At 44.6% G+C, this 26,656-nt stretch overlaps 1 protein-coding gene across 1 annotated transcript in view; it reads right to left on the reverse strand.

The window, feature by feature from the left end:
* uroc1 (urocanate hydratase 1) overlaps positions 1–24,942 on the reverse strand; it is a 40,098-nt gene extending 15,156 nt beyond the window's left edge. Inside the window, 10 exon segments of the mRNA XM_041274736.1 lie at positions 1,361–1,423; positions 3,046–3,134; positions 7,487–7,630; positions 7,718–7,784; positions 8,975–9,036; positions 9,531–9,659; positions 16,342–16,401; positions 17,847–17,940; positions 21,787–21,917; positions 24,589–24,942. Coding sequence (XP_041130670.1) covers positions 1,361–1,423; positions 3,046–3,134; positions 7,487–7,630; positions 7,718–7,784; positions 8,975–9,036; positions 9,531–9,659; positions 16,342–16,401; positions 17,847–17,940; positions 21,787–21,917; positions 24,589–24,714 — 965 coding nt within the window. The 5' untranslated portion in view covers positions 24,715–24,942.
* Between the last annotated feature and the right edge of the window lie 1,714 nt (positions 24,943–26,656).

Genomic DNA, 26,656 nt, shown 5'->3' on the forward strand with positions numbered 1-26,656 from the left:
CTTTGCAAAGTCTCTGAATGCTTGCTCTGCCTCCTCTTTGCAAAGTCTCTGAATGCTTGCTCTGCCTCCTCTTTGCAAAGTCTCTGAATGCTTGCTCTGCCTCCTCTTTGCAAAGTCTCTGAATGCTTGCTCTGCCTCCTCTGCTGCTGCGTGCCCATGTGCTGGTGGAGCTGGGGGCAGTGCTGGGGGCTGCAGTGCCTCCTCTGCTGCTGCGTGCCCATGTGCTGGTGGAGCTGGGGGCAGTGCTGGGGGCTGCAGTGCCTCCTCTGCTGCTGCGTGCCCATGTGCTGGTGGAGCTGGGGGCAGTGCTGGGGGCTGCAGTGCCTCCTCTGCTGCTGCGTGCCCATGTGCTGGTGGAGCTGGGGACAGTGCTGGGGGCTGCAGTGCTGAGGATGCCTGGGCTGCTGTTACAGCCAATCAGTCCTGACAGCTTCACTGAGAACTCCCAGCTCAGCTGCTGTCAGGGCATTACATCAGGGCTTGTTTTTTTGCCTTAATTTGATTTGAGCCTTTCCCCGAGCTCTTTGAAGTCGGATCACTTCCCTGGAGGTTCCAGGAAGGCTTTTTGTCATCTACTTGTAGGGCAGCCAGTTCCCCTGTTTGCAGAGGAGCCGAGATCTCCGAGTGAGAAACCAAATTCTTGTACAGGAATTTCTGACATGCAAAGTATCCATTGTAATCTAATAGCTAATGCGCTGTGTGTGGCGTGTCTCTTACTGTTATATAAAGCTATTATCTTATGCAGTTTGGGTACTCAAACCATGCTAAATGATTTCTGTTGATTTGCAGAGCTGTATTCTTTTTTATTCTTTCAAGTCTATATGACTAGAAGATAAACTTTTTTTAACATTTATTTTCTTCCATAGAAATTGTTTGTGCAACTGTGCTGCCAGCAGTACGAATTACACACACCCACACACACCCACACACGCATGCAGGAGCTCTCCATCTCCACACAGGCTTGCGATTGCAGCTGATCTGTAGAAGAGGATTATCTGGGCGGATATCAATCAAGCCTCCCAGTCTCACCAATACCACCAGTCACCTCTTAACACTGATTCAAGGTAATGTCCCCTCACACACACCCACACCCCTCTCCTTCCAGAGATTAGATGAAATTCCATTCAGGAACGATTATCATCTCTGCTGTGCAAAGAGAAACGAGACTGACAGCCAGACCCTATTCACCAAACATTAAGCATTATATCATCCAGTTTGGGACAATTTTACAGTATCAGATCACCCTCTCCCTCCACTACCCCCACCACCCCGTAATCAACCTTCATCAAAGACGTGACACCCCCCCAGCACCCCCATCCACCTATTACATCATCTGTCCAATACCCCAGGAAACACTTACCAAAGGTCTACCACATTGCCATGGTACCCCAGGCTCAGGGGCGCTTTCTTCTTCCTGGCGTCCCTGAAACACATTCAAAGTGTAAATTTCATCTGACAATCCCAGATTCTCGACGTCTAGTTTCCTTCACAACTGCTATTCTGCACACTGCTGAACAATATCCTCCAGTCTACCCAAGACCTGCCTTTTAAAAAGGGTTCATTACAACACGTTTCAAAGAGAACGGCTCGTATTTTGCACCCAGCATCCACTGCACATCTCTGGGTACCTCTTTTCGTTGCAGAGGATCATCTCTAATGCAATGTCAAAGCGTTTCGTGGTGTGTACTTTGAAAAGCATGAACCGAGTGCTCACGTCAATGACTGATCTCTTGAGGAGTAACCCTGATAGAGTTCAGGATGAAATCAATCACCAGGAAGTACCTCTGACTAGCAGTCTCAGTCGGGGAGTGTGTGCAGAACCAGCTTCTTTCTACCGGGAGAGACACTGTTTGATATCCTTGTGTAGGCTAAAGCATGCCTTGTAATCACAGTGTCAGTGCAATGCAGCAGCTCAGTGCACTGGCACTCAAAACAGCAGATCAAAAACAAACAAAGCACTAGGGACTCAGAGGCCACATGATCAATCTGTGGCAGTGTTTATTTAGATCTGACACTGCCCTTGATGGAAAAAGTGTAACCACAATGAGACCTGCAGGGTAACTGTTACAGTTTCAGATACATATTCCATGCATTTCAGATACATATCCCATGCATTTCAGATGAATATCTCATGCATTTCAGATGCATATCCCATTCATTTCAGATACAAATCCCATGCATTTCAGATACATATCCCATGCATTTCCATATCCCATTTTCAGATACATATCCCATGCATTTCAGATACATATCCCATGCATTTCAGATACATATCCCATGCATTTCAGATACATATCCCATGCATTTCAGATACATATCCCATGCATTTCAGATACATATCCCATGCATTTCAGATACATATCCCATGCATTTCAGATACATATCCCATGCATTTCAGATACATATCCCATGCATTTCAGATACATATCCCATGCATTTCAGATACATATCCCATGCATTTCAGATACATATCCCATGCATTTCAGATACATATCCCATGCATTTCAGATACATATCCCATGCATTTCAGATACATATCCCATGCATTTCAGATACATATCCCATGCATTTCAGATACATATCCCATGCATTTCAGATGCATATCCCATGCATTTCAGATGCATATCCCATGCATTTCAGATACATATCCCATGCATTTCAGATACATATCCCATGCATTTCAGATGCATATCCCATGCATTTCAGATGCATATCCCACTGCATATCCCATGCATTTCAGATACATATCCCATTCATTTCAGATGCATATCCCACTCATTTCAGATGCATATCCCATGCATTTCAGATGCATATCCCACTCATTTCAGATGCATATCCCACTCATTTCAGATACACATCCCATTCATTTCAGATGCATATCCCACTCATTTCAGATGCATATCCCACACATTTCAGATACACATCCCATTCATTTCAGATGCATATCCCATTCATTTCCCTGCACTGCTGTATTTTTTGCAGGGGATCCCCTCATGCTCGTTCTCAGAACGTCTTTCAGGTAGATTTGTAGCTGTGCAGCCCCACCTGATCCTCTGAATGCAGTGGTCCAGGTCTCTGGTAATCTCCATCAGCCAGCCCTGCTCGTGCCTCTTCTTTAGAGGAGCCTGGTCCACCTGAAACACAAGCCAGCACACCTGAATCCTTCTTTTACTCAACAGCAAAATCTTTTTCTTTCACACGGTTCAGCATTTGCAAACTGACTAATTCTCACCTGTCAGATCAAAAGGTAGCGGATGTGGGGTCTGGTGTTCAGGGTTTTATTTTGTTCACACATGCCAGCAATTTCTGCTTCAACTGAGTGATCATTCTTCATAATATATTTTTATACGTTAAATGCTTTGAATGCTTTGTCACTCACATTCTGAGTGTGGATCTACACTCTCAGTGATATTATACATTGTGAGTGCAGATCCACACTCTCAGTGATATTATACATTGTGAGTGCAGATCCACACTCTCAGTGATATTATACATTGTGAGTGCAGATCCACACTCTCAGTGATATTATACATTGTGAGTGCAGATCCACACTCTCAGTGATGTTATACATTGTGAGTGCAGATCCACACTCTCAGTGATATTATGCATTGTGAGTGCAGATCCACACTCTCACTGATATTATACATTGTGAGTGCAGATCCACACTCACAGTGATATTATACATTGTGAGTGCAGATCCACACTCTCAGTGATATTATACATTGTGAGTGCAGATCCACACTCTCAGTGATATTATACATTGTGAGTGCAGATCCACACTCTCAGTGATATTATACATTGTGAGTTCAGATCCACACTCTCACTGATATTATACACTGTGAGTGCAGATCCACACTCTCAGTGATATTATACATTGTGAGTGCAGATCCACACTCTCAGTGATATTATACATTGTGAGTGCAGATCCACACTCTCAGTGATATTATGCATTGTGAGTGCAGATCCACACTCAGTGATATTATACATTGTGAGTGCAGATCCACACTCAGTGATATTATACATTGTTATTATAGAGTAAGTGTACTGCTGCTAATAGGCTCCAATGGGGACATGGCTTATCATGGATATTCAAGCTTATTGAGGCACAACTTCGCTTGGAATACTCCTCCGGGGTCTTTGCTACTCATTAAAATGGGTGCTGAACACAAGAGGACCATCCGGACACCAAATGCAATATGAATTATAATCAATGCAATGTGAATTATAATCAGAGCAATGTGAATTATAATCAACGCAGTATGAATTATAATCAATGCAATATGAATTATAATCAATGCAATGTGAATTATAATCAGAGCAATGTGAATTATAATCAACGCAGTATGAATTATAATCAATGCAATATGAATTATAATCAATGCGATGTGAATTATAATCAACGCAGTGTGAATTATAATCAACGCAGTATGAATTATAATCAATGCAATATGAATTATAATCAACGCAATATGAATTATAATCAATGCAATGTGAATTATAATCAGAGCAATGTGAATTATAATCAATGCAGTATGAATTATAATCAATGCAATATGAATTATAATCAATGCAATGTGAATTATAATCAATGCAATATGAATTATAATCAATGCAGTATGAATTATAATCAATGCAATATGAATTATAATCAATGCAATGTGAATTATAATCAATGCAATGTGAATTATAATCAACGCAGTATGAATTATAATCAATGCAATATGAATTATAATCAACGCAATGTGAATTATAATCAACGCAATATGAATTATAATCAATGCAATGTGAATTATAATCAATGCAGTGTGAATTATAATCAACGCAATGTGAATTATAATCAACGCAATATGAATTATAATCAATGCAATATGAATTATAATCAACGCAATATGAATTATAATCAACGCAATATGAATTATAATCAATGCAATGTGAATTATAATCAATGCAATGTGAATTATAATCAAGGCAATGTGAATTATAATCAACGCAATGTGAATTATAATCAACTCAATGTCGAACAGGGTTATTAATGTTCACAAAGCAGGCAATTGTCATTCCTGCCCTCTGCCAACTGCAGGAACCTGACCGGGGACCGAGATTACAGCTGTGCAGCTCTCATGGTCATTTATCAAAGCAGCTGTTACTTCAGAAATGAATCTGTTTAAAGCAGAGCCTCTGAATGAAAAAGCCCATTGCTGCTGAATTGGTTGAGAGCAGGGCTGTGCTGATGCTCAGGCTCAGAATTGCCTTTAAGAAGTATTCGTCAGCAAGTATTAAATAAATCAATGGCAATTAACATCAGTCGAGAGCCAGAGTGAACACACAAAGCAGGAGGGGGAGAACGTGAAGCCTCTATTAAACCCACATTGCTGGCAGCCTTGCCTCTGCTATCACTGTCGCAAGCCTTTCCTATAAAGAGCATGTGCGTGGTATGGATGTGTGTTTTATACTCTTGTATTCATTATGGAAAGGCAGGATCCAGGCTGATAAGTAGAAAGGGCTGTCTGGTGAAACAAAGGTACCAGGTGCTTCATCTCTATGGGTTTCCACATTTCTGCGGTTCTGTCAGAAAACATGCCAGGTTTTTGTTTTTTTGCACAACAGACTGCATATATCTAGCTCCAGCAAGCTGACTTTAACAGAAAACTAGAAAGCTTCTTTCATTTTTTCTGTGGTCAATCAAACCAGTCTCATTTTTGTAATAATTATTACATTTAGAAAACATACTGAATCTCCTTCAATTACAACTGCACTTTCAGTTTGACCACAACGCTTTGCAACACATTGCAATACACAGCCAAAGAATATGCAACCACTTTAAATGTGACAAGCATCCAACAAAAACAGCCATGATCCCATTCCTTGAGTGTTCAATTCTCCAGGCTTTTCTTTCTTGTTCTTCTCTTTAAACTGTGTTTTCCTAACATTCAAAGCGACTGGGAATTACTTGCAACACGACTCGCATGCATCCATATGGTGCTAATTTGGACAGCTCTTTATTGTCAGTGGAAAGAGTGCCAGTGCAGAATTCCTTGCCTGACATTTCCCTTTTGTCCTGAACCTGACACGAATGGGGTTCGCTTTAATAGCCAATATAATAACGTTCGCTGATCTCTTAGGTTTTGCCAGGCTTACATGCAACTCAAACTGAAATGCTGTGCTAATTGAAGCAATACAGAACCAAAGAAATGTTCTCTGCAATCTCCTCGGTTCAGGTTTCCCTGACTCGAGCTGCCAGCCTGACAGCCCTATCAACAGTCTTGAGTTTTAGAATTACAAAGCAGAAGCACAAAAGGCGGGTTCGTTTCAGCTCTGTTGCATTTAATGACTTCCTTGCTAATAGTTTTGTGAGAGACGTTATTAAACACATTAGCGCTGGCATTGCACAGGCTGCGCTCAGTCGTTCTCGTTCGATCCTTGCAGGGTTTTTCTTTAAAGTCGTTTGTTCTGTTTAGACGTCTGGCCATGTTGATCTTTTAGTGAAATGAAGCGTTACGCTCCCAGTGTTCTAAACGGTAAGAACAGAACTATCAACCCCCTTCGAGGAGCTGTATAACAGCACTGTGAAAACCAATTCATAGAATCACTGCTGCACTGAATCAACAGCATACTGGAATTAGAGATTGTATTGCCTTTGCTGTTCAGCAAACCCTAACCCTAGCGCTTCATTGAATAAACGTTTGATTCTATAAAGCAGTACTTTCTTTTTATTTATGCGCTTTGTGTGATCAAGAGTTTCCAATCGCAAACATCAAAAACAGGGCCTTGTACGCTGCCATGAGCACGTAACCCGGAATAACGTGAACATGTAACCCGGAATAACGTGAACATGTAACCCGGAATAACGTGAGCACGTAACCCGGAATAACGTGAACATGTAACCCGGAATAACATGAACATTTAACCTGGAATAACGTGAGCACGTAACCCGGAATAACGTAACCCGGAATAACGTGAACACGTAACCCGGAATAACATGAACACGTAACCCGGAATAACGTGAGCACGTAACCCGGAATAACGTGAACACGTAACCCGGAATAACGTGAACACGTAACCCGGAATAACGTGAACACGTAACCCGGAATAACGTGAACACGTAACCCGGAATAACATTAACACGTAACCCGGAATAACGTGAGCACGTAACCCGGAATAACATTAACACGTAACCCGGAATAACATTAACACGTAACCCGGAATAACGTGAACACGTAACCCGGAATAACGTGAACACGTAACCCGGAATAACGTGAACACGTAACCCGGAATAACGTGAACACGTAACCCGGAATAACATTAACACGTAACCCGGAATAACCACGGGAATAACATTAACACGTATAACATTAACACGTAACCCGGAATAACGTGAACACGTAACCCGGAATAACGTGAACACGTAACCCGGAATAACGTGAGCACGTAACCCGGAATAACATTAATACGTAACAGTAACCCGGAGACCCCGTCGTGACCTCACCTCTGCGATGACCCCGATGCACCCGGCGATGACCGCTGCCTTGGCCTGAGCCCCGCTCATCCCCCCCAGACCGGCCGTGACAAACACCTTCCCCCCCAGATCACTGGAGCCCAGGTACCTCCGGGCAGCATTCAACACGGTGAGCTGCAGAGAGGCATGGCAAAGCACATCAAGAAGAAAACATTGCTTCAAACTGTGAATCGTAAAACTTCGAGTGACCCTAATTCTCACCACTGTGCCGTGGACGATTCCCTGTGGCCCAATGTAGCAGTAACTTCCTGCCGTCATCTGTCCGTACCTGCCATGAGAAACAGCTGTGAGAGTCTGACAGAGCCAAAGGCATCTTCATGTCATTACAGAGGACCAGGCTGCAGCAGGGTTGACACGGTGTGGAATGCATAAAGTAGCTAACTGCTGTAGAACCCCAATGGAGGTTTCATTGGATCAGCTGAACAATGGGTTTGGAATGCATAAAGTAGCTAACTGCTGTAGAACCCCAATGGAGGTTTCATTGGATCAGCTGAACAATGGGTTTGGAATGCATAAAGTAGCTAACTGCTGTAGAACCCCAATGGAGGTTTCATTGGATCAGCTGAACAATGGGTTTGGAATGCATAAAGTAGCTAACTGCTGTAGAACCCCAATGGAGGTTTCACTGGATCAGCTGAACAATGGGTTTGGAATGCATAAAGTAGCTAACTGCTGTAGAACCCCAATGGAGGTTTGATTGGATCAGCTGAACAATTAAGATCCTGGTAAAGAAGGGCCAGACTTGCCTGCGTTCATTCACATTGATACTCGTATCATGGGGCTGGTATTGGTCTCTCTACTATAACACCCCCCAAAATCTCGGGGTGCTTATTATATTGATGGCTTATCCTTAATATACTGGTGGTAAACAGCGGACAAAATATTGAACAGATTCCCAAAAATGTTTTCTAGGTAACCAGGAATAGCAGATCACAAAGCCCACTCTGGGAAGCCAATCCCTGGTTTGTCGTGAAGTCAGTGCAGTGTTGTCTTCAGCCTCAGACAGCTTGAAGCTCTTTCAATTAGATATGACATGTAAGAAGCATGCGAGCAATGCAGCGTCCTGGAGTTCAGAATCCTGTTGAAATGAATCACGTGGGCTTAACAGGACCATTAAATCCACACTCCAGACATTACAGTGCCACCAAGAATTCTCTTAAAACAGACACCATCCCTCGCACCACCAACAATAAAAAAGATACAGTTTCATTTTAGGTTGAGTTATACTATTTTTGATTCAAAACGTTATTTTTTCTTTAAAATCAAGACCTGTATCTTCCATACATGCAGTTTTCTTTTTTTCATGCAGCGCTCCCCTTCATAAGGCTGTGAATCAAAAGCCTTCTGTTCTACCTACAGGAATTCAAGTGCTAGGGAAATTGTTTCAGGGGGAAAATGGAAGTCATGACCATACCGCCTTCCAAAAAGAGTGTTACCAAAGTGTGAATACTCCCTTACATTGTGATCCCCAAGGCAAACATCTTTTCATACTCGTCCCTGGAGGAGTAATTGGGGATAACCTGGAACAGGGAAGAGCACAGGAACATATTAAACTGAACTATGAATCATCGTGTGGGGCTGGAGTTTGATCAGACTGATCTGAAACGTGGATTGAACGTGCAGCAAGGGGGGACTGCAGCTCAAAAGAGGCAGGGGAGTGGATTTCAATCTGGTCACCTTTAAAATGAGAAACCACGGTGTTGCTTTGATCAATCTGTACCCTGTCATTACAGCTGGATTTGTATACAACATTTTAGAGCATTTTACAGCCCTGAAGAATCCTCCTGGGGGGGCAATCCACCCCCCCTATCCCTGGATCTCCTGGCATCACCCCTATAGATCTGGTGGCTGATGCAATGCAGGGGGGGTTTCTACCATTACACATCAAAATAGTTACTCTGTGAAATGCACATCTACATTGTGACTGGGATTGTGGCAAATCCTTTACGCGATTGGTTGATTTCGAATCCCTGGACTCAGCCCCGTAAGCACATGACTAGAGTGTGATCCTGACCATGCCGTTGGTGATGACGACCCGCGGGGCGTCGCGGTGGCTGGGGAACAGACCCACGGGGTGCCCACTGTACATCACCAACGTCTGCTCCTCCGTCATCTCACAGAGGAACTGCATCACCAGCCAGAACTGAGGAGAGAAACGCGAGTCAAACACAGGATCAGATAGAGCATCACTGAAGAGAGAAACGCGAGTCAAACACAGGATCAGATAGAGCATCACTGAGCAGAGAAACACGAGTCAAACACAGGATCAGATAGAGCATCACTGAAGAGAGAAACGCGAGTCAAACACAGGATCAGATAGAGCATCACTGAGGAGAGAAACACGAGTCAAACACAGGATCAGATAGAGCATCACTGAAGAGAGAAACACGAGTCAAACACAGGATCAGATAGAGCATCACTGAGGAGAGAAACACGAGTCAAACACAGGATCAGATAGAGCATCACTGAGGAGAGAAACACGAGTCAAACACAGGATCAGATAGAGCATCACTGAAGAGAGAAACACGAGTCAAACACAGGATCAGATAGAGCATCACTGAAGAGAGAAACACGAGTCAAACACAGGATCAGATAGAGCATCACTGAAGAGAGAAACACGAGTCAAACACAGGATCAGATAGAGCATCACTGATCAAACACAGATCAGATAGAGCATCACTGAGCAGAGAAACACGAGTCAAACACAGGATCAGATAGAGCATCACTGAAGAGAGAAACACGAGTCAAACACAGGATCAGATAGAGCATCACTGAAGAGAGAAACGCGAGTCAAACACAGGATCAGATAGAGCATCACTGAGGAGAGAAACACGAGTCAAACACAGGATCAGATAGAGCATCACTGAGGAGAGAAACACGAGTCAAACACAGGATCAGATAGAGCATCACTGAGGAGAGAAACACGAGTCAAACACAGGATCAGATAGAGCATCACTGAAGAGAGAAACACGAGTCAAACACAGGATCAGATAGAGCATCACTGAGGAGAGAAACACGAGTCAAACACAGGATCAGATAGAGCATCACTGAGGAGAGAAACACGAGTCAAACACAGGATCAGATAGAGCATCACTGAAGAGAGAAACACGAGTCAAACACAGGATCAGATAGAGCATCACTGAAGAGAGAAACACGAGTCAAACACAGGATCAGATAGAGCATCACTGAAGAGAGAAACACGAGTCAAACACAGGATCAGATAGAGCATCACTGAAGAGAGAAACACGAGTCAAACACAGGATCAGATAGAGCATCACTGAGGAGAGAAACACGAGTCAAACACAGGATCAGATAGAGCATCACTGAAGAGAGAAACACGAGTCAAACACAGGATCAGATAGAGCATCACTGAGGAGAGAAACACGAGTCAAACACAGGATCAGATAGAGCATCACTGAAGAGAGAAACACGAGTCAAACACAGGATCAGATAGAGCATCACTGAAGAGAGAAACACGAGTCAAACACAGGATCAGATAGAGCATCACTGAGGAGAGAAACACGAGTCAAACACAGGATCAGATAGAGCATCACTGAGGAGAGAAACACGAGTCAAACACAGGATCAGATAGAGCATCACTGAGCAGAGAAACACGAGTCAAACACAAGATCAGATAGAGCATCACTGAAGAGAGAAACACAAGTCAAACACAGGATCAGATAGAGCATCACTGAGGAGAGAAACACGAGTCAAACACAGGATCAGATAGAGCATCACTGAGCAGAGAAACACGAGTCAAACACCGGATAAATCAATTAGATCATCAGTAATTTGCCTATTTTGACAATTTTTCTAGGTTTTCCGTTGCAGTGGTTTGATTTCTTATGCACAACCAATCAAAACTCCAGAAGCAATGGGGTGTTCACTGCTTCACTGCCAAGCGAACCCGCAAAATGAAAAGCATGCAAATGAATCAGGCACCGCTAACCACCCTTTCCATTTCAACTGGGTCCAGAAGAAATGCTTCCGATGCAAACACCTCGCACTTAACCACACACCTGAAGAGAAAAGAGGGGTGCCGGAGTTTAAACTTTTCTTTAGTGTCAGGTTTGCTCGGGGATACTGACAGGGAAAAAAAGAGAAGGGTTTTATTTTTTCACCATAAACGCCAAGTTATTTCTTTTGTGACTGCAGGGATGTGCGTTCTCTCCATTGGGTCTCATGCCAGGGAGATGTGCTCACCACATAACTGTCTGAACAGTGGAATCGGGATCAGATATGCGAGGAATGCACCGATCAGCATGTGCTTACAGGTTAGGTGCATGGCAATCTTCATGCCACACCGACAGGCAGCACGCAGTGCCAGGCGGGTTGTGAAATGCATGCTTTGGCACGTGAGAGGGTAAGGGTATCTTAGTAGTGAAGCACAGCGAGGCAGGAACACACCGCAGATAAACTGCAAACGAACGGGTACATGAATTCTACACAGGACACCACACACCAAGCTGCTTTCAGGAATAACAATGTTTTGGGCTGCTGTTAAAGAAAACATGGATGCGTTCAAATAAATCAGCAGTGCTAAACTAATTCAATGAGAATTGCATTGTTCCATAATGTATGCTTTATACATATCAAGCCTTTGTCAAAATTCATTGTTCTGTTATTTTTTAAATACACTGTTGATGAATTACTTACACTCTCTCTCTCTCTCTCTCTCTCTCTCTCTCTCTCTCTCTCTCTCTCTCTCTCTCTCTATATATATATATATATATATATATATATATATATATATATATATTATATATATATATATACACCTAAATGTTTAATGAATATAAGAGCATTGTAATGAGTTGCACAGCTCAGTTATAAGCTGTCAGTTTTTTGTGCACAGATATCTGATCTAATAAAGTTTCATCTTTCAGTCTGGCAGTTTCTTCTATTTGAAGATGAAAGACTGCCCGCAATGCTCCTCTGCTTTAAAGAACCTATTTCTCCTGCAGTTTAAGAAGCGTTAATAATTCAGAGAGCATGGCTTGAGATCTTTATCACTCGAGATGACAGCTGACTCCCTCTCTCTCATGTCTCTCTCTCCCTCTGCTTCACTCTCTCTCTTTCAGGCCCCCCCCTCTGTGGATTTGCAGTCTTTTGGAAGAATGAAAAAGATCATACAAGTTCAACCAGCTGCGGCAACTTTAAAAGATATAACGTTTGAAATATGCCTTAATCTTTTTTCTAATCTGCTGCAGCCAGATTGCTGTGGCCTCCCTGGCGCATCAGCATGGCAAACCTCTGGAATGGACTGGGTGGGCACTTCACAGGGGTCCTCAGCATGGCAATCCTCTGGAATGGGCTGTGTGGGCACTTCATAGGGGTCCTCAGCATGGCAATCCACTGGAATGGGCTGGGTGGGCACTTCACAGGGGTCCTCAGCATGGCAATCCTCTGGAATGGGCTGTGTGGGCACTTCACAGGGGTCTTCAGCATGGCAATCCTCTGGAATGGGCTGGGTGGGCACTTCACAGGGGTCCTCAGCATGGCAATCCACTGGAATGGGCTGTGTGGGCACTTCACAGGGGTCTTCAGCATGGCAATCCTCTGGAATGGGCTGGGTGGGCACTTCACAGGGGTCCTCAGCATGGCAAACCTCTGGAATGGACTGGGTGGGCACTTCACAGGGGTCCTCAGCATGGCAATCCTCTGGAATGGGCTGTGTGGGCACTTCATAGGGGTCCTCAGCATGGCAATCCACTGGAATGGGCTGGGTGGGCACTTCACAGGGGTCCTCAGCATGGCAATCCACTGGAATGGACTGGGTGGGCACTTCACAGGGGTCCTCAGCATGGCAAACCTCTGGAATGGGCTGGGTGGGCACTTCATAGGGTGGACTTGTGTCTGATTCTAGACATTTGACCTTTCGATTGCTGACTCCCAGTGCTATCGTACTATAATACAGAGCAAGACTTCGGCATGTTTGAAATCCATCCCGCTTTCTATAAATGTTATAAAATCAAGGCAGGTTCGTGCAGGAGCAGATACAGCAGCACGTTGGATTGTGTTGTTCTTTGCTGGATTTTTAACAGTGAAGTCCATTTCCTTGGAGAAGAGCAGAGCTGGTGGAAACAGGATGGAAACCAAACTGGTGAAGAAGCAGATTGCGTTCTAACACAATGAACTCCTTGTGCACGAAGATTTGGGGCAGAAGAATGCTTTCAAACCCTATTCAAAGCCAGGCTCCCATATCAGGTGATACAGTAAAGTGCCGTGCCCAATCTGCACCCTGCAGGCAAATCCCATCCCAACGAACCATTTCATTTCAAATGAAAAAAAAAACAACCCCCTTGTGTGATTGATGCTGTATATGATTACTGGCTGAAATTCCATCTGTAATCGTCACGTGTTTATAGACGCAGCACAGACCCGCTTTGAGGCTAATGTTCCAGTGCTATAGCTTTCACTGTAGCGACACAGTCAGGGGCGACAGGCAGGCTGATGTGCATTCGATCGCGTGACAATGAGAAGGACGCCTTGCATGAGGAACACAAAGCAGATGTAGGAGGTATGGGCAATGATGAAAGTCTGCAGTAAACTCAGGGTCTGTACCGTGTTTGCCATGTAGACAGACTGACAGACAATATCAGATCCAGTGCTGCCCCGTTATACAGCATCAGATCCAGTGCTGCCCCGTTATACAGCATCAGATCCAGTGCTGCCCCTTTATACAGCATCAGATCCAGTGCTGCCCCTTTATACAGCATCAGATCCAGTGCTGCCCCTTTATACAGCATCAGATCCAGTGCTGCCCCGTTATACAGCATCAGATCCAGTGCTGCCCCGTTATACAGCATCAGATCCAGTGCTGCCCCGTTATACAGCATCAGATCCAGTGCTGCCCCTTTATACAGCATCAGATCCAGTGCTGCCCCGTTATACAGCATCAGATCCAGTGCTGCCCCTTTATACAGCATCAGATCCAGTGCTGCCCCGTTATACAGCATCAGATCCAGTGCTGCCCCCTTATACAGCATCAGATCCAGTGCTGCCCCGTTATACAGCATCAGATCCAGTGCTGCCCCGTTATACAGCATCAGATCCAGTGCTGCCCCGTTATACAGCATCAGATCCAGTGCTGCCCCGTTATACAGCATCAGATCCAGTGCTGCCCCGTTATACAGCATCAGATCCAGTGCTGCCCCGTTATACAGCATCAGATCCAGTGCTGCCCCGTTATACAGCATCAGATCCAGTGCTGCCCCGTTATACAGCATCAGATCCAGTGCTGCCCCGTTATACAGCATCAGATCCAGTGCTGCCCCGTTATACAGCATCAGATCCAGTGCTGCCCCGTTATACAGCATCAGATCCAGTGCTGCCCCTTTATACAGCATCAGATCCAGTGCTGCCCCGTTATACAGCATCAGATCCAGTGCTGCCCCGTTATACAGCATCAGATCCAGTGCTGCCCCTTTATACAGTTTTATACAGCAGAGCCAGTTATAAGACAGCATGCTCAGTCATGACCCCCATACAGCATCAGAAGTGCTGCATTTTCCTCCAGCATCAGCTGAGTGCTGCCCCGTAAGTAGGAACACAGATCCAGTGCTGAAAGAATAAAGTGCTGCCCCGTTATAATCCTGCTGCCCCGTTATACAGCATTAGAAATGAAGCTCATGGGTAAAATCTTCTTAGCGCCGCGGTGTGTAGCGCTTACATCCATGTCAGTGTGGTTATAGGGTCTTATACTCAGACCCAGTCAGCACTCTATATGTGTGATCACACTGGACCAGTATTAAATCTGCAACGCTCAAGTGCTTCTGTTTGTTTGTTATTTGTTTTGTTTTTTTCAGACCATGCAGCGGATTTAAAGCTTAAACCATTGCCCCCCCACATTCCTACAGGAAGTGATGAAACCACTGCCCCCCCATTCCTACACAGCACAGGAAGTGATGAGCTACCAGGAAGCCAAAACAATCTTGAGCCTGTCAAGTTGTATTCAGGTGTAAAATTCTGCCAAAGGGCATGTTTTTTCAAGATCCTCATGAGAAGTCTTTGGTTTCGTTTGCTTTAGAATGAGACATGCTTATCTGGCAGAACCTTATAATTGTAATGAGACACAGATGCACTGAATAGCTGAGATGTTATCCTGTGGTTTATCCAGGTCTGACCACCCAAAACTCTTCCTCTTCTCCACATGGCACTCTTCAAACTAACCTCCCTCTCTCTTCATGGCACTGGGTTGCTGTGGTGATGCCAGCGTGATGCTTGTATATCCTGAATAACCACCCACTTCTCAAGAGTGCGGAACTTAGAAATACTAAAATAAACTTTCAATGCCAACCCTTTTGACGGGGAGTCTTTTTCAGTGGCTTGTTTCTGAAGACATTGAAAAACACTTCTATCTGAAACGCTTGTCGTTGAATTTATTGAAGCGTATTTCTAAAAGAAACAAAAGATCTTCTTCCACCCAAGGAAAGGGCTGGAGGGGCGGGCAGTGATAATGTGAATTAAGAAATGGATTTTAAAGCTTTGGCTTACACTCCTTTAAATACAGAAGAAAAAGCCCAATGTCAAAACACTGGCCTGATTTTCCACTCTGGGCAAATTGCCCGTCTCCTTCGTTTACTAATCTTCCTGCAACTAAACCAGAGGCCACTGAGTTTTATACTGGAGTATTATTAGTTAAGGCATTTGCAGCTTTTGGGTAAAACTTAGGTCAAGTAACTTAGGTCAAGTAAACTAACGCTTCCTCTAATTCTTTATTTAGTGCAATAATGAAGACACTGCCTGAAATGTCTGTTCCACCATATCCAGGAGCTGCAAACACCCAGCACTGACCAGCAATACCATGGTGTCTGTCTTCTTACCTGAGCCCAGTTACTGAACACCTGGCCATTTCCACCGTAGGTGACAAGCTCCTGGGGAAACTGAAACACACAAACAACACAGACAGCATTTACTGGAAGGTGCGTTTACACTCTGGAACTGTCGAGAACGCTATTTAATCCAGTGGTAATTATTCAAGGGAACTACGATAACAGAGTTGAAGAGTTTATTGGATTAACTGTAATATACAAACACAAGACCTCAAAAGTCTGTTTAACTGAAGAAGTCTCTGTGCAAAATAAAAAAGAGGGTTCAAAACTTGTATAATTTGATAGAACAGGGAACCTATCCCTAAGGGCTTTATAATTATGATCCACACTGTCAGAGTGCCCACCTGATCCAGGTGTGTTAACACACAGCACAGTGCACCGTGTCAGAGTGCACCGTGTCAGAGTGCCCACCTGATCCAGGTGTGTTAACACACAGCACAGTGCACCGTGTCAGAGTGCCCACCTGATCCAGGTGTGTTAACACACAGCACAGTGCACCGTGTCAGAGTGCCCACCTGATCCAGGTGTGTTAACACACAGCACAGTGCACCGTGTCAGAGTGCCCACCTGATCCAGGTGTGTTAACACACAGCACAGTGCACCGTGTCAGAGTGCCCACCTGATCCAGGTGTGTTAACACACAGCACAGTGCACCGTGTCAGAGTGCCCACCTGATCCAGGTGTGTTAACACACAGCACGGTGCACCGTGTCAGAGTGCCCACCTGATCCAGGTGTGTTAACACACAGCACAGTGCACCGTGTCAGAGTGCCCACCTGATCCAGGTGTGTTAACACACAGCACAGTGCACCGTGTCAGAGTGCCCACCTGATCCAGGTGTGTTAACACACAGCACAGTGCACCGTGTCAGAGTGCACACCTGATCCAGGTGTGTTAACACACAGCACAGTGCACCGTGTCAGAGTGCCCACCTGATCCAGGTGTGTTAACACACAGCACGGTGCACCGTGTCAGAGTGCCCACCTGATCCAGGTGTGTTAACACACAGCACAGTGCACCGTGTCAGAGTGCCCACCTGATCCAGGTGTGTTAACACACAGCACAGTGCACCGTGTCAGAGTGCTCACCTGATCCAGGTGTGTTAACACACAGCACAGTGCACCGTGTCAGAGTGCCCACCTGATCCAGGTGTGTTAACACACAGCACAGTGCACCGTGTCAGAGTGCCCACCTGATCCAGGTGTGTTAACACACAGCACAGTGCACCGTGTCAGAGTGCCCACCTGATCCAGGTGTGTTAACACACAGCACGGTGCACCGTGTCAGAGTGCCCACCTGATCCAGGTGTGTTAACACACAGCACAGTGCACCGTGTCAGAGTGCCCACCTGATCCAGGTGTGTTAACACACAGCACAGTGCACCGTGTCAGAGTGCCCACCTGATCCAGGTGTGTTAACACACAGCACAGTGCACCGTGTCAGAGTGCACACCTGATCCAGGTGTGTTAACACACAGTACAGTGACAGGGTGCCTACCTGAGCTACACAGGGATCCAGGTTGTTCATGATCATCAGCATCACAGCAGCCGCTTGTTTGGTCTTGCAGGGGTAGCTGTTGATAGGATAGGCCCTGGAATAAAGAAGCCGCTGTTATCATGAGCTCTCTTGAGAAATGCATCTAATCTCCAAGGGGAATCCTGCATGATGGTGTGAGATGTAAACACCCATGCTGGCTCCAGCACAGAAACAGCACATATTAAAGCATTAGAAAAAAACAAGTAAGGAGATTCCTTTGCATCTCTGAATCATGCGGCAGTGGATCTGTAAATGCATGCACGGTCCCCTCACGTGCGTGCTGTATAGAAATAACTACCTACGGAACACATTGTGCAAATGCCAAAAAGGGCTCTATACAGTGCGTCACAGTACAGTGGTGATATGCACATTTTATAATTCATGTTCTCAGTGTTATCCTGCGATTCTGAAAATATTGTCTATGTTGAGGCTGCTGCTGTCCCTTCAGGTGTAAGATTATTTTGTAATCTTTATTAAAGCGTATGCTGCACAATGAAAGACAGTGGAGGATTTTTCTACCAATTTCTGTCTTCTCTTCTTCTTGTGTGTCAGGAGTCAGTGCAGTGTAACAGTATCTATTCTGAGCTTACTGTCAGGGGCATAGGATAAGCAGAGACAGAACTCCACAGAATCTCACAGAAACCCACAACACCAGTGAAAACATATCCTGCAAGGACCAAAGCAACTGGAGCTGTGCCCTCTGTCTTCCATTCTCACGGTATATTATCTGCTTTTTATCTGCTTAATAATAATATCTTTCTGAGAGCTATGCATGTAGAAACAGAAATTGTCTTGTGCTTGAGAAATGAAACTCTCTCATGTATAAAGGAAGATGCAACCCAGCATCTGGAGCTCAGGTACATCCTACTGAGACCGGAGTTAGGGTTAGAGTTAGGGTTAGGGTTAGGGCTAAGGTTATGGCTAGGATTAGGGCTGGGGTTAGGGTTAGGGTTAGGGTTAGGGTATTGGCTTCAATAGCACCCAAGTGGACCTGGCATCAAGCACGGCACACGTTCTTTCATTGTCTCTGTGTCATAAGAAAGAATCCTTGCAGCCACACAGAACTGCATCATTGCATCGCTGCACATGTACATATGGGTAGAGATAAGCAGCTGGAGACTAAACACCATACGAAGGACGCTTTCAAATAAGTCATGCTGGCAGCTCTACAGGTTTAAATGGGATGAAAACTGTTATACAGATCCAGGATCCAGCTTCCACTTCCAATGCCCCCCCCCCAGTGAGGTAGAGCAGCCGGCATGCCTGGCAGTATTGAAGTGAAGCTCAATGTTTTGATATCCCTGAAGGAGTTCGAACACATTCACTGACATCTATGTAGCTGAGGCCGTTTGGTTTTGTCCAATGCTGCTAAATCGTTTTTTGTAATGTGTTTAACATGCTTGTATTGGTGGGGTTCAGTTGAATTTGTGTGGGGAGGTTTTATTTGTATGATATGCCACCTTCTTGACCAAGTCTCCCTTGAAAAAAGAGATTTTAAACACAATGGGACTCCCCTGGTTAAATATAAAGATGAAATAAGATAGATGCGTCTGCATCCTTTGTATCTATAAGCTCAGCTTATAGCTAAATCTCAGCTAAATCAGCACGAGCTTGAATAACCCAAGATTAGCACCTACAGCTGCAATCACACCTACACAAACACAAGCAGCCCACTGGCTTCTCAGACGCACAGAATTCCTCAATCCCTTCCAAAGGAATGGAAGTAATCCTCTTTAAAAGAGCTTTTTTTAATTCCAGGAATGTCTCGCTAATTAGAATTACAAATTTTCTTTTTCCATGCTCTAGCAGAAGCTTGTCAAGGAGGCTCTTCTGACTGTTTCAAATTCCACTCTTCTATAAAGCCTGCTCTGGGCTTAATTCCACTCTTCCACAAAGCCTGCTCTGGGTTCAATTCCACTCTTCTATAAAGCCTGCTCTGGGTTCAATTCCACTCTTCTACAAAGCATGCTCTGGGTTCAATTCCACTCTTCTACAAAGCCTGCTCTGGATTCAATTCCACTCTTCCACAAAGCCTGCTCTGGATTCAATTCCACTCTTCTATAAAGCCTGCTCTGGGTTCAATTCCACTCTTCTATAAAGCCTGCTCTGGGTTCAATTCCACTCTTCTACAAAGCTTGCTCTGGGTTCAATCCCACTCTCTACAAAGCCTGCTCTGGGTTCAATTCCACTCTTCTACAAAGCCTGCTCTGGGTTCAATCCCACTCTTCTACAAAGCCTGCTCTGGGTTCAATTCCACTCTTCTACAAAGCATGCTCTGGGTTCAATTCCACTCTTCTACAAAGCATGCTCTAGGTTCAATCCCACTCTTCTACAAAGCCTGCTCTGGGTTCAATCCCACTCTTCTACAAAGCCTGCTCTGGGTTCAATCCCACTCTTCTACAAAGCCTGCTCTGGGTTCAATCCCACTCTTCTACAAAGCCTGCTCTGGATTCAATTCCACTCTTCTACAAAGCATGCTCTGGGTTCAATCCTACTCTTCTACAAAGCCTGCTCTGGGTTCAATCCCACTCTTCTACAAAGCATGCTCTAGGTTCAATCCCACTCTTCTACAAAGCCTGCTCTGGGTTCAATCCTACTCTTCTACAAAGCCTGCTCTGGGTTCAATTCCACTCTTCCACAAAGCCTGCTCTGGATTCAATTCCACTCTTCTATAAAGCCTGCTCTGGGTTCAATTCCACTCTTCTACAAAGCTTGCTCTGGGTTCAATCTCACTCTCTACAAAGCCTGCTCTGGGTTCAATTCCACTCTTCCACAAAGCCTGCTCTGGGTTCAATCCCACTCTTCTACAAAGCATGCTCTGGGTTCAATCCCACTCTTCTACAAAGCATGCTCTGGGTTCAATCCCACTCTTCTACAAAGCATGCTCTGGGTTCAATCCCACTCTTCTACAAAGCATGCTCTGGGTTCAATTCCACTCTTCTACAAAGCATGCTCTGGGTTCAATCCCACTCTTCTACAAAGCATGCTCTGGGTTCAATCCTACTCTTCTACAAAGCCTGCTCTGGGTTCAATTCCACTCTTCTACAAAGCCTGCTCTGGGTTCAATCCCACTCTTCTATAAAGCCTGCTCTGGGTTCAATCCTACTCTTCTACAAAGCCTGCTCTGGGTTCAATCCTACTCTTCTACAAAGCATGCTCTGGGTTCAATCCCACTCTTCTATAAAGCCTGCTCTGGGTTCCTCCAGTTTGCACTTGCTGGACAGGATAATCTCTCAGAGAACTCTTTTAAGAAACACTAACTCCTTGTTAATGGGGGTGATTAGGCCAAGGTAAAAGACATGAAGCTCTGGAGCGGGAGGCATAAAATAAGAAGATCAGAAAATACCCAATGAGAGGAGGGCATTCGGCTCATCAGAGCGCGCCGCTTCCCAGCAGCTGACTGATCTCAGAACTCTGTCAGGTCAGGTCTCAAAGGATCCCAGTGACTCTGTCTCAACCACACGACTAGCTATCCCATTGTACTGGTTTTAATATCATTTACAAAAAATAGATTTATACCAACATCCTTTATCGTCCTGTTAAAGCAGCAAAGCGACCTTGCCTCATAAAAGCAAGTTGATTATAAACACTTTACATGAAGTGTCTCTATTTACTGTGTATTTCTATAGTAGTTACTTAGCAAATACACTGCATACTGTGTAAAACATGTACACGTTAAGTACATTGTAACCATGCATAATAACATTGTAATGATGTGTAAGCACACATGTAAGTAACTGCTCTGTAAATACACAGTAACTAGAGCCACAATGTAAGGTATTACTTAACAGCTATTATGCAATAGGAGCTCACTATTGTATATTTGTTTCAGAGTTAAGCTAACCAAAGAAAACAGTGTTAGTGCTCCAGCGCCCGTGCTGTAATACACGAGCAGCCTCACCTCATGGGGATCCCTGGGCAGAAGCGATACATGTAGATGTGTCCGTACAACCGCAGCTCCTCAGCAAACTCCTCGGCCAGAACCTCGTGGACGGCAGGAGGGAAGTACCGCAGGGCATTGCGCAGGGCCAGCTGATGAGAGCAGAAGGGCAGAAGAGCTTTTACAAACGAGAGGAGGCCATTCGGACCACCGGAGCTCGACCGGTTTCTAGCAGCTGATTGATCTCAGAACTCAAGTCAAGTCAAGTCAGGTCTTAGAAGATCCAAGTGATTGAGCATCAACAACATGACTAGGTAACCCATTCCACCCCCTCACCAATCTCTGTGTGAAGAAGAGTCTCTTTCAACAACATGACTAGGTAACCCATTCCATCCCCTCACCACTCTCTGTGTGAGGAAGAGTCTCCTTCAACAACATGACTAGGTAACCCATTCCATCCCCTCACCACTCTTTGTGTGAAGAAGAGTCTCCTTCAACAACATGACTAGGTAACCCATTCCATCCCCTCACCACTCTCTGTGTGAAGAGTCTCCTTCAACAACATGACTAGGTAACCCATTCCATCCCCTCACCACTGTGAAGAAGAGTCTCCTTTAACAACATGACTAGGTAACCCATTCCATCCCCTCAACACTCTTTGTGTGAAGAAGAGTCTCCTTCAGCAACATGACTAGGTAACCCATTCCATCCCCTCACCACTCTCTGTGTGAAGAAGAGTCTCCTTCAACAACATGACTAGGTAACCCATTCCATCCCCTCACCACTCTCTGTGTGAAGAAGAGTCTCCTTCAACAACATGACTAGGTAACCCATTCCATCCCCTCACCACTCTCTGTGTGAAGAAGAGTCTCCTTCAACAACATGACTAGGTAACCCATTCCATCCCCTCACCACTGTGAAGAAGAGTCTCCTTTAACAACATGACTAGGTAACCCATTCCATCCCCTCAACACTCTTTGTGTGTGGACTGTAGTGTCTCCTTCCCCTAAATTTTAATCAGATTTAAATTCCAGCTGTGGTCCTCTGGTCCTGGTTAAATGTATTGCTTAGGGTTCAGAATGTCAACTCCTTTTAAGATGTATTGGAAAGACTTCAATGATGCTACAAAACTGCTTGTTAACTCAGCACTGAGTTTAATGTAAGGAATCTCAATGGCAGTCTCTACTCTCTGCTATACTGTAATATCAGGGGTGTTGACAGCAGTGAGAATAACATCTCGGAATACTGATACCACTGACATGGGAGTAGACATCTTCTCATATACTGTGTCCCTTTGATGGTGATGGGATTGTTCACGCTGAGGAAATGAGCTGAATTCCTCTTTGTTATTCCCGGGGTAATCTCAGATTACTCCTGCCCTGTGGTTATGACCACAGGGCTGGCAGTCAGGATGGAGGCATGGTAAATTTGCCAATAATTTTGCAGTTTTTCTCATGCATGGTTTGCCATGTTCTTAAATCTGCTTTACCAGACCTCTCTGTGCTTTACAATGCTTCCCTGTGCTTTACCAGACCTCTCTGTGCTTTACAATGCTTACCTATGCTTTACCAGACCTCTCTGTGCTTTACAATGCTTCCCTATGCTTTACCAGACCTCTCTGTGCTTTACAATGCTTCCCTATGCTTTACCAGACCTCTCTGTGCTTTACAATGCTTCCCTATGCTTTACCAGACCTCTCTGTGCTTTACAATGCTTCCCTGTGCTTTACCAGACCTCTCTGTGCTTTACAATGCTTCCCTATGCTTTACCAGACCTCTCTGTGCTTTACAATGCTTCCCTATGCTTTACCACACCTCTCTGTGCTTTACAATGCTTCCCTATGCTTTCCCAGACCTCTCTGTGCTTTACAATGCTTCCCTATGCTTTACCAGACCTCTCTGTGCTTTACAATGCTTCCCTATGCTTTACCAGACCTCTCTGTGCTTTACAATGCTTCCTATGCTTTACCAGACCTCTCTGTGCTTTACAATGCTTCCCTGTGCTTTACCAGACCTCTCTGTGCTTTACAATGCTTCCCTAGGCTTTACCAGACCTCTCTGTGCTTTACAATGCTTCCCCATTTTTCAAAGCACCGTTTACTACCTAGAGAATGTTTTAAACTCTCAAACAGTCCTTCAAAAAAAAAAAAAAATCCTGAAAGTGGTGGGTACAGGTCAGTGAACAGGGCCCTGTCTCGTGGTCTGTGTAAAGAGCCCTGTTTCAACACCAGTGTTACAGAGAGACACACACTGAGACACATGCACGCACACACACACAAACAAGACTGACACGTGCACGCACACACTGAGACACAGGCACACGCGCACACACACACACACACACACACACACACACACACATCTCTCACTGCAGCAATGATTAACCACATGGTTTAAGAGAATGGGGCAAACTGTTTGGACTGTTCATCTTTAACTGGATCAAAACACATTTCCCCAACTTTGTTTATGCAAAGAAACTTGTTGCAAAACAGCTAGAATTATTATTATTATTATTATTATTATTATTATTATTATTATTATTATTATTATTATTATTATTATTTTCTCTTCAATTAAAAAAACAATGTCCATACTTTGTACAGCGGACAAGTTTCATATCTATGTTATTATTTCAATCTAACCTGAGAAAAGTTTGCCACTCGTTTCATTAGAAATTCCACTGATACTGAATCACTGCTGTGGATTTTGTACTGAAAATTAAAACATGAATAAATAAAAGTACATGATGAATGAATAACGATTCGGTGCCGGAGATGAACGCCGGCTGTAATGATACAGTGAACTGGACCAATAGAAGAGTTACCTTTTCCTCTTGGGGTGTCAGGTTGGGGACCCTGACCGGAGCGTGGGGTACCCGGCTGCTTCTTCCTTGGTTTGGGGGTAGAGGGTTCAAAGGCAAGCCTCTGCAGACCTCCTTTAAACTGGACATCTTTCTCTGCTTTCTCTGATATCACAGACACGGCACAGTGTTCCTCAGTGTAGCAGCGACAGTCTGATATCACAGACACGGCACAGTGTTCCTCAGTGTAGCAGCGACAGTCTGATATCACAGACACGGCACAGTGTTCCTCAGTGTAGCAGCGACAGTCTGATATCACAGACACGGCACAGTGTTCCTCAGTGTAGCAGTGAGACTCCTGACTTTACCTGCCCAGAAGCTCAGTGTGTGTAAGCCTCTCCACCCCTCCACTGATAGGGCATCGTCGCCCCCCCAGAAATTAATAATTACTTCAGGGTGTGCAAAGGCACAGCGGTTCTGTAATCATTGATAAACAGAGCAGCAGAACACTGAGCCTCATGAAATTGTACCAGGTCCAGGGCTTTCAGTGTTGATCTTCCATCTGTCTTTATCAACAATTAAAAAAGCAATTACAAAACAAGAACTATATCAAATGTTTCTCTTAGTTTTATCACACTGTGCTGTATTACACCGCGCTGTGCTTTCACTCCGGGGATCTTTAATAAGGGTTAGTTTCTCATTTTTTAATATGCTTTACCACACCTCTCTGTGCTTTACAATGTTTCTCTGTGCTTTACCACACCTCTCTGTGCTTTACAATGATCCCCTGCAGTGTGCTTTACCATGCCTTGCCTGTGCTTTACAATGATCCCCTGCAGTGTGCTTTACCATGCCTTTCTGTACTTTACAATGATCCCCTACAGTGTGCTTTACCATGCCTTGCCTGTGCTTTACAATGATCCCCTGCAGTGTGCTTTACCATGCCTTGCCTGTGCTTTACAATGATCCCCTGCAGTGTGCTTTACCATGCCTTTCTGTACTTTACAATGATCCCCTGCAGTGTGCTTTACCATGCCTTGCCTGTGCTTTACAATGATCCCCTGCAGTGTGCTTTACCATGCCTTGCCTGTTCTTTACAATGATCCCCTGCAGTGTGCTTTACCATGCCTTGCCTGTGCTTTACAATGATCCCCTGCAGTGTGCTTTACCATGCCTTGCCTGTTTTACTTTACAATGATCCCCTACAGTGTGCTTTACCATGCCTTGCCTGTTCTTTACAATGATCCCCTGCAGTGTGCTTTACCATGCCTTTCTGTACTTTACAATGATCCCCTACAGTGTGCTTTACCATGCCTTGCCTGTTCTTTACAATGATCCCCTGCAGTGTGCTTTACCATGCCTTGCCTGTGCTTTACAATGATCCCCTGCAGTGTGCTTTACCATGCCTTTCTGTGCTTTACAATGATCCCCTACAGTGTGCTTTACCATGCCTTGCCTGTGCTTTACAATGATCCCCTGCAGTGTGCTTTACCATGCCTTTCTGTGCTTTACAATGATCCCCTGCAGTGTGCTTTACCATGCCTTGCCTGTGCTTTACAATGATCCCCTGCAGTGTGCTTTACCATGCCTTGCCTGTTCTTTATTCCACAGTGCAATGCTTTTATAAGGGAAGAGGGGGGGAGGGAGTTTATTAGACTAAGTTGCATCAGCAGGATATCCAGGTTATCCATTAAGGTTTCTGTGTTGCAAAACAATCATTTTTAACTGACTCACTGACCCTGTTTGTTTTTGTATGTTACCCAGGTTAAGAAAACACAAGAGCTGCCTGGACCGACCCTTGGAAAAGTGTATTTCTGCTTCCCATATTTGCAATTTTAACAGACCAGAATTGCGCTGCATCCCAAAAGTCAACTGTGGGATGTTGTGGTTAAAAACAATATGACAATAAATGCTAGGAAACCGCACAACTCACAACAAGAAATACTTTAGTGGTTAAAAAAACACACATTTCTCTTTAGCATTGCCTTCCTCAGGGTGCAGGAAATACTTTAGTGGCTAGTGTGGTTTGCAGTCCTGACTTTTGCATGCAGGTTAAATTCTTTAAAGTTGGGTCTAGCAGCTAAGTGACTCT

Source organism: Polyodon spathula, chromosome 16 (assembly GCF_017654505.1).
Source record: "Polyodon spathula isolate WHYD16114869_AA chromosome 16, ASM1765450v1, whole genome shotgun sequence".
Taxonomy (NCBI): Eukaryota; Metazoa; Chordata; class Actinopteri; order Acipenseriformes; family Polyodontidae; genus Polyodon; species Polyodon spathula.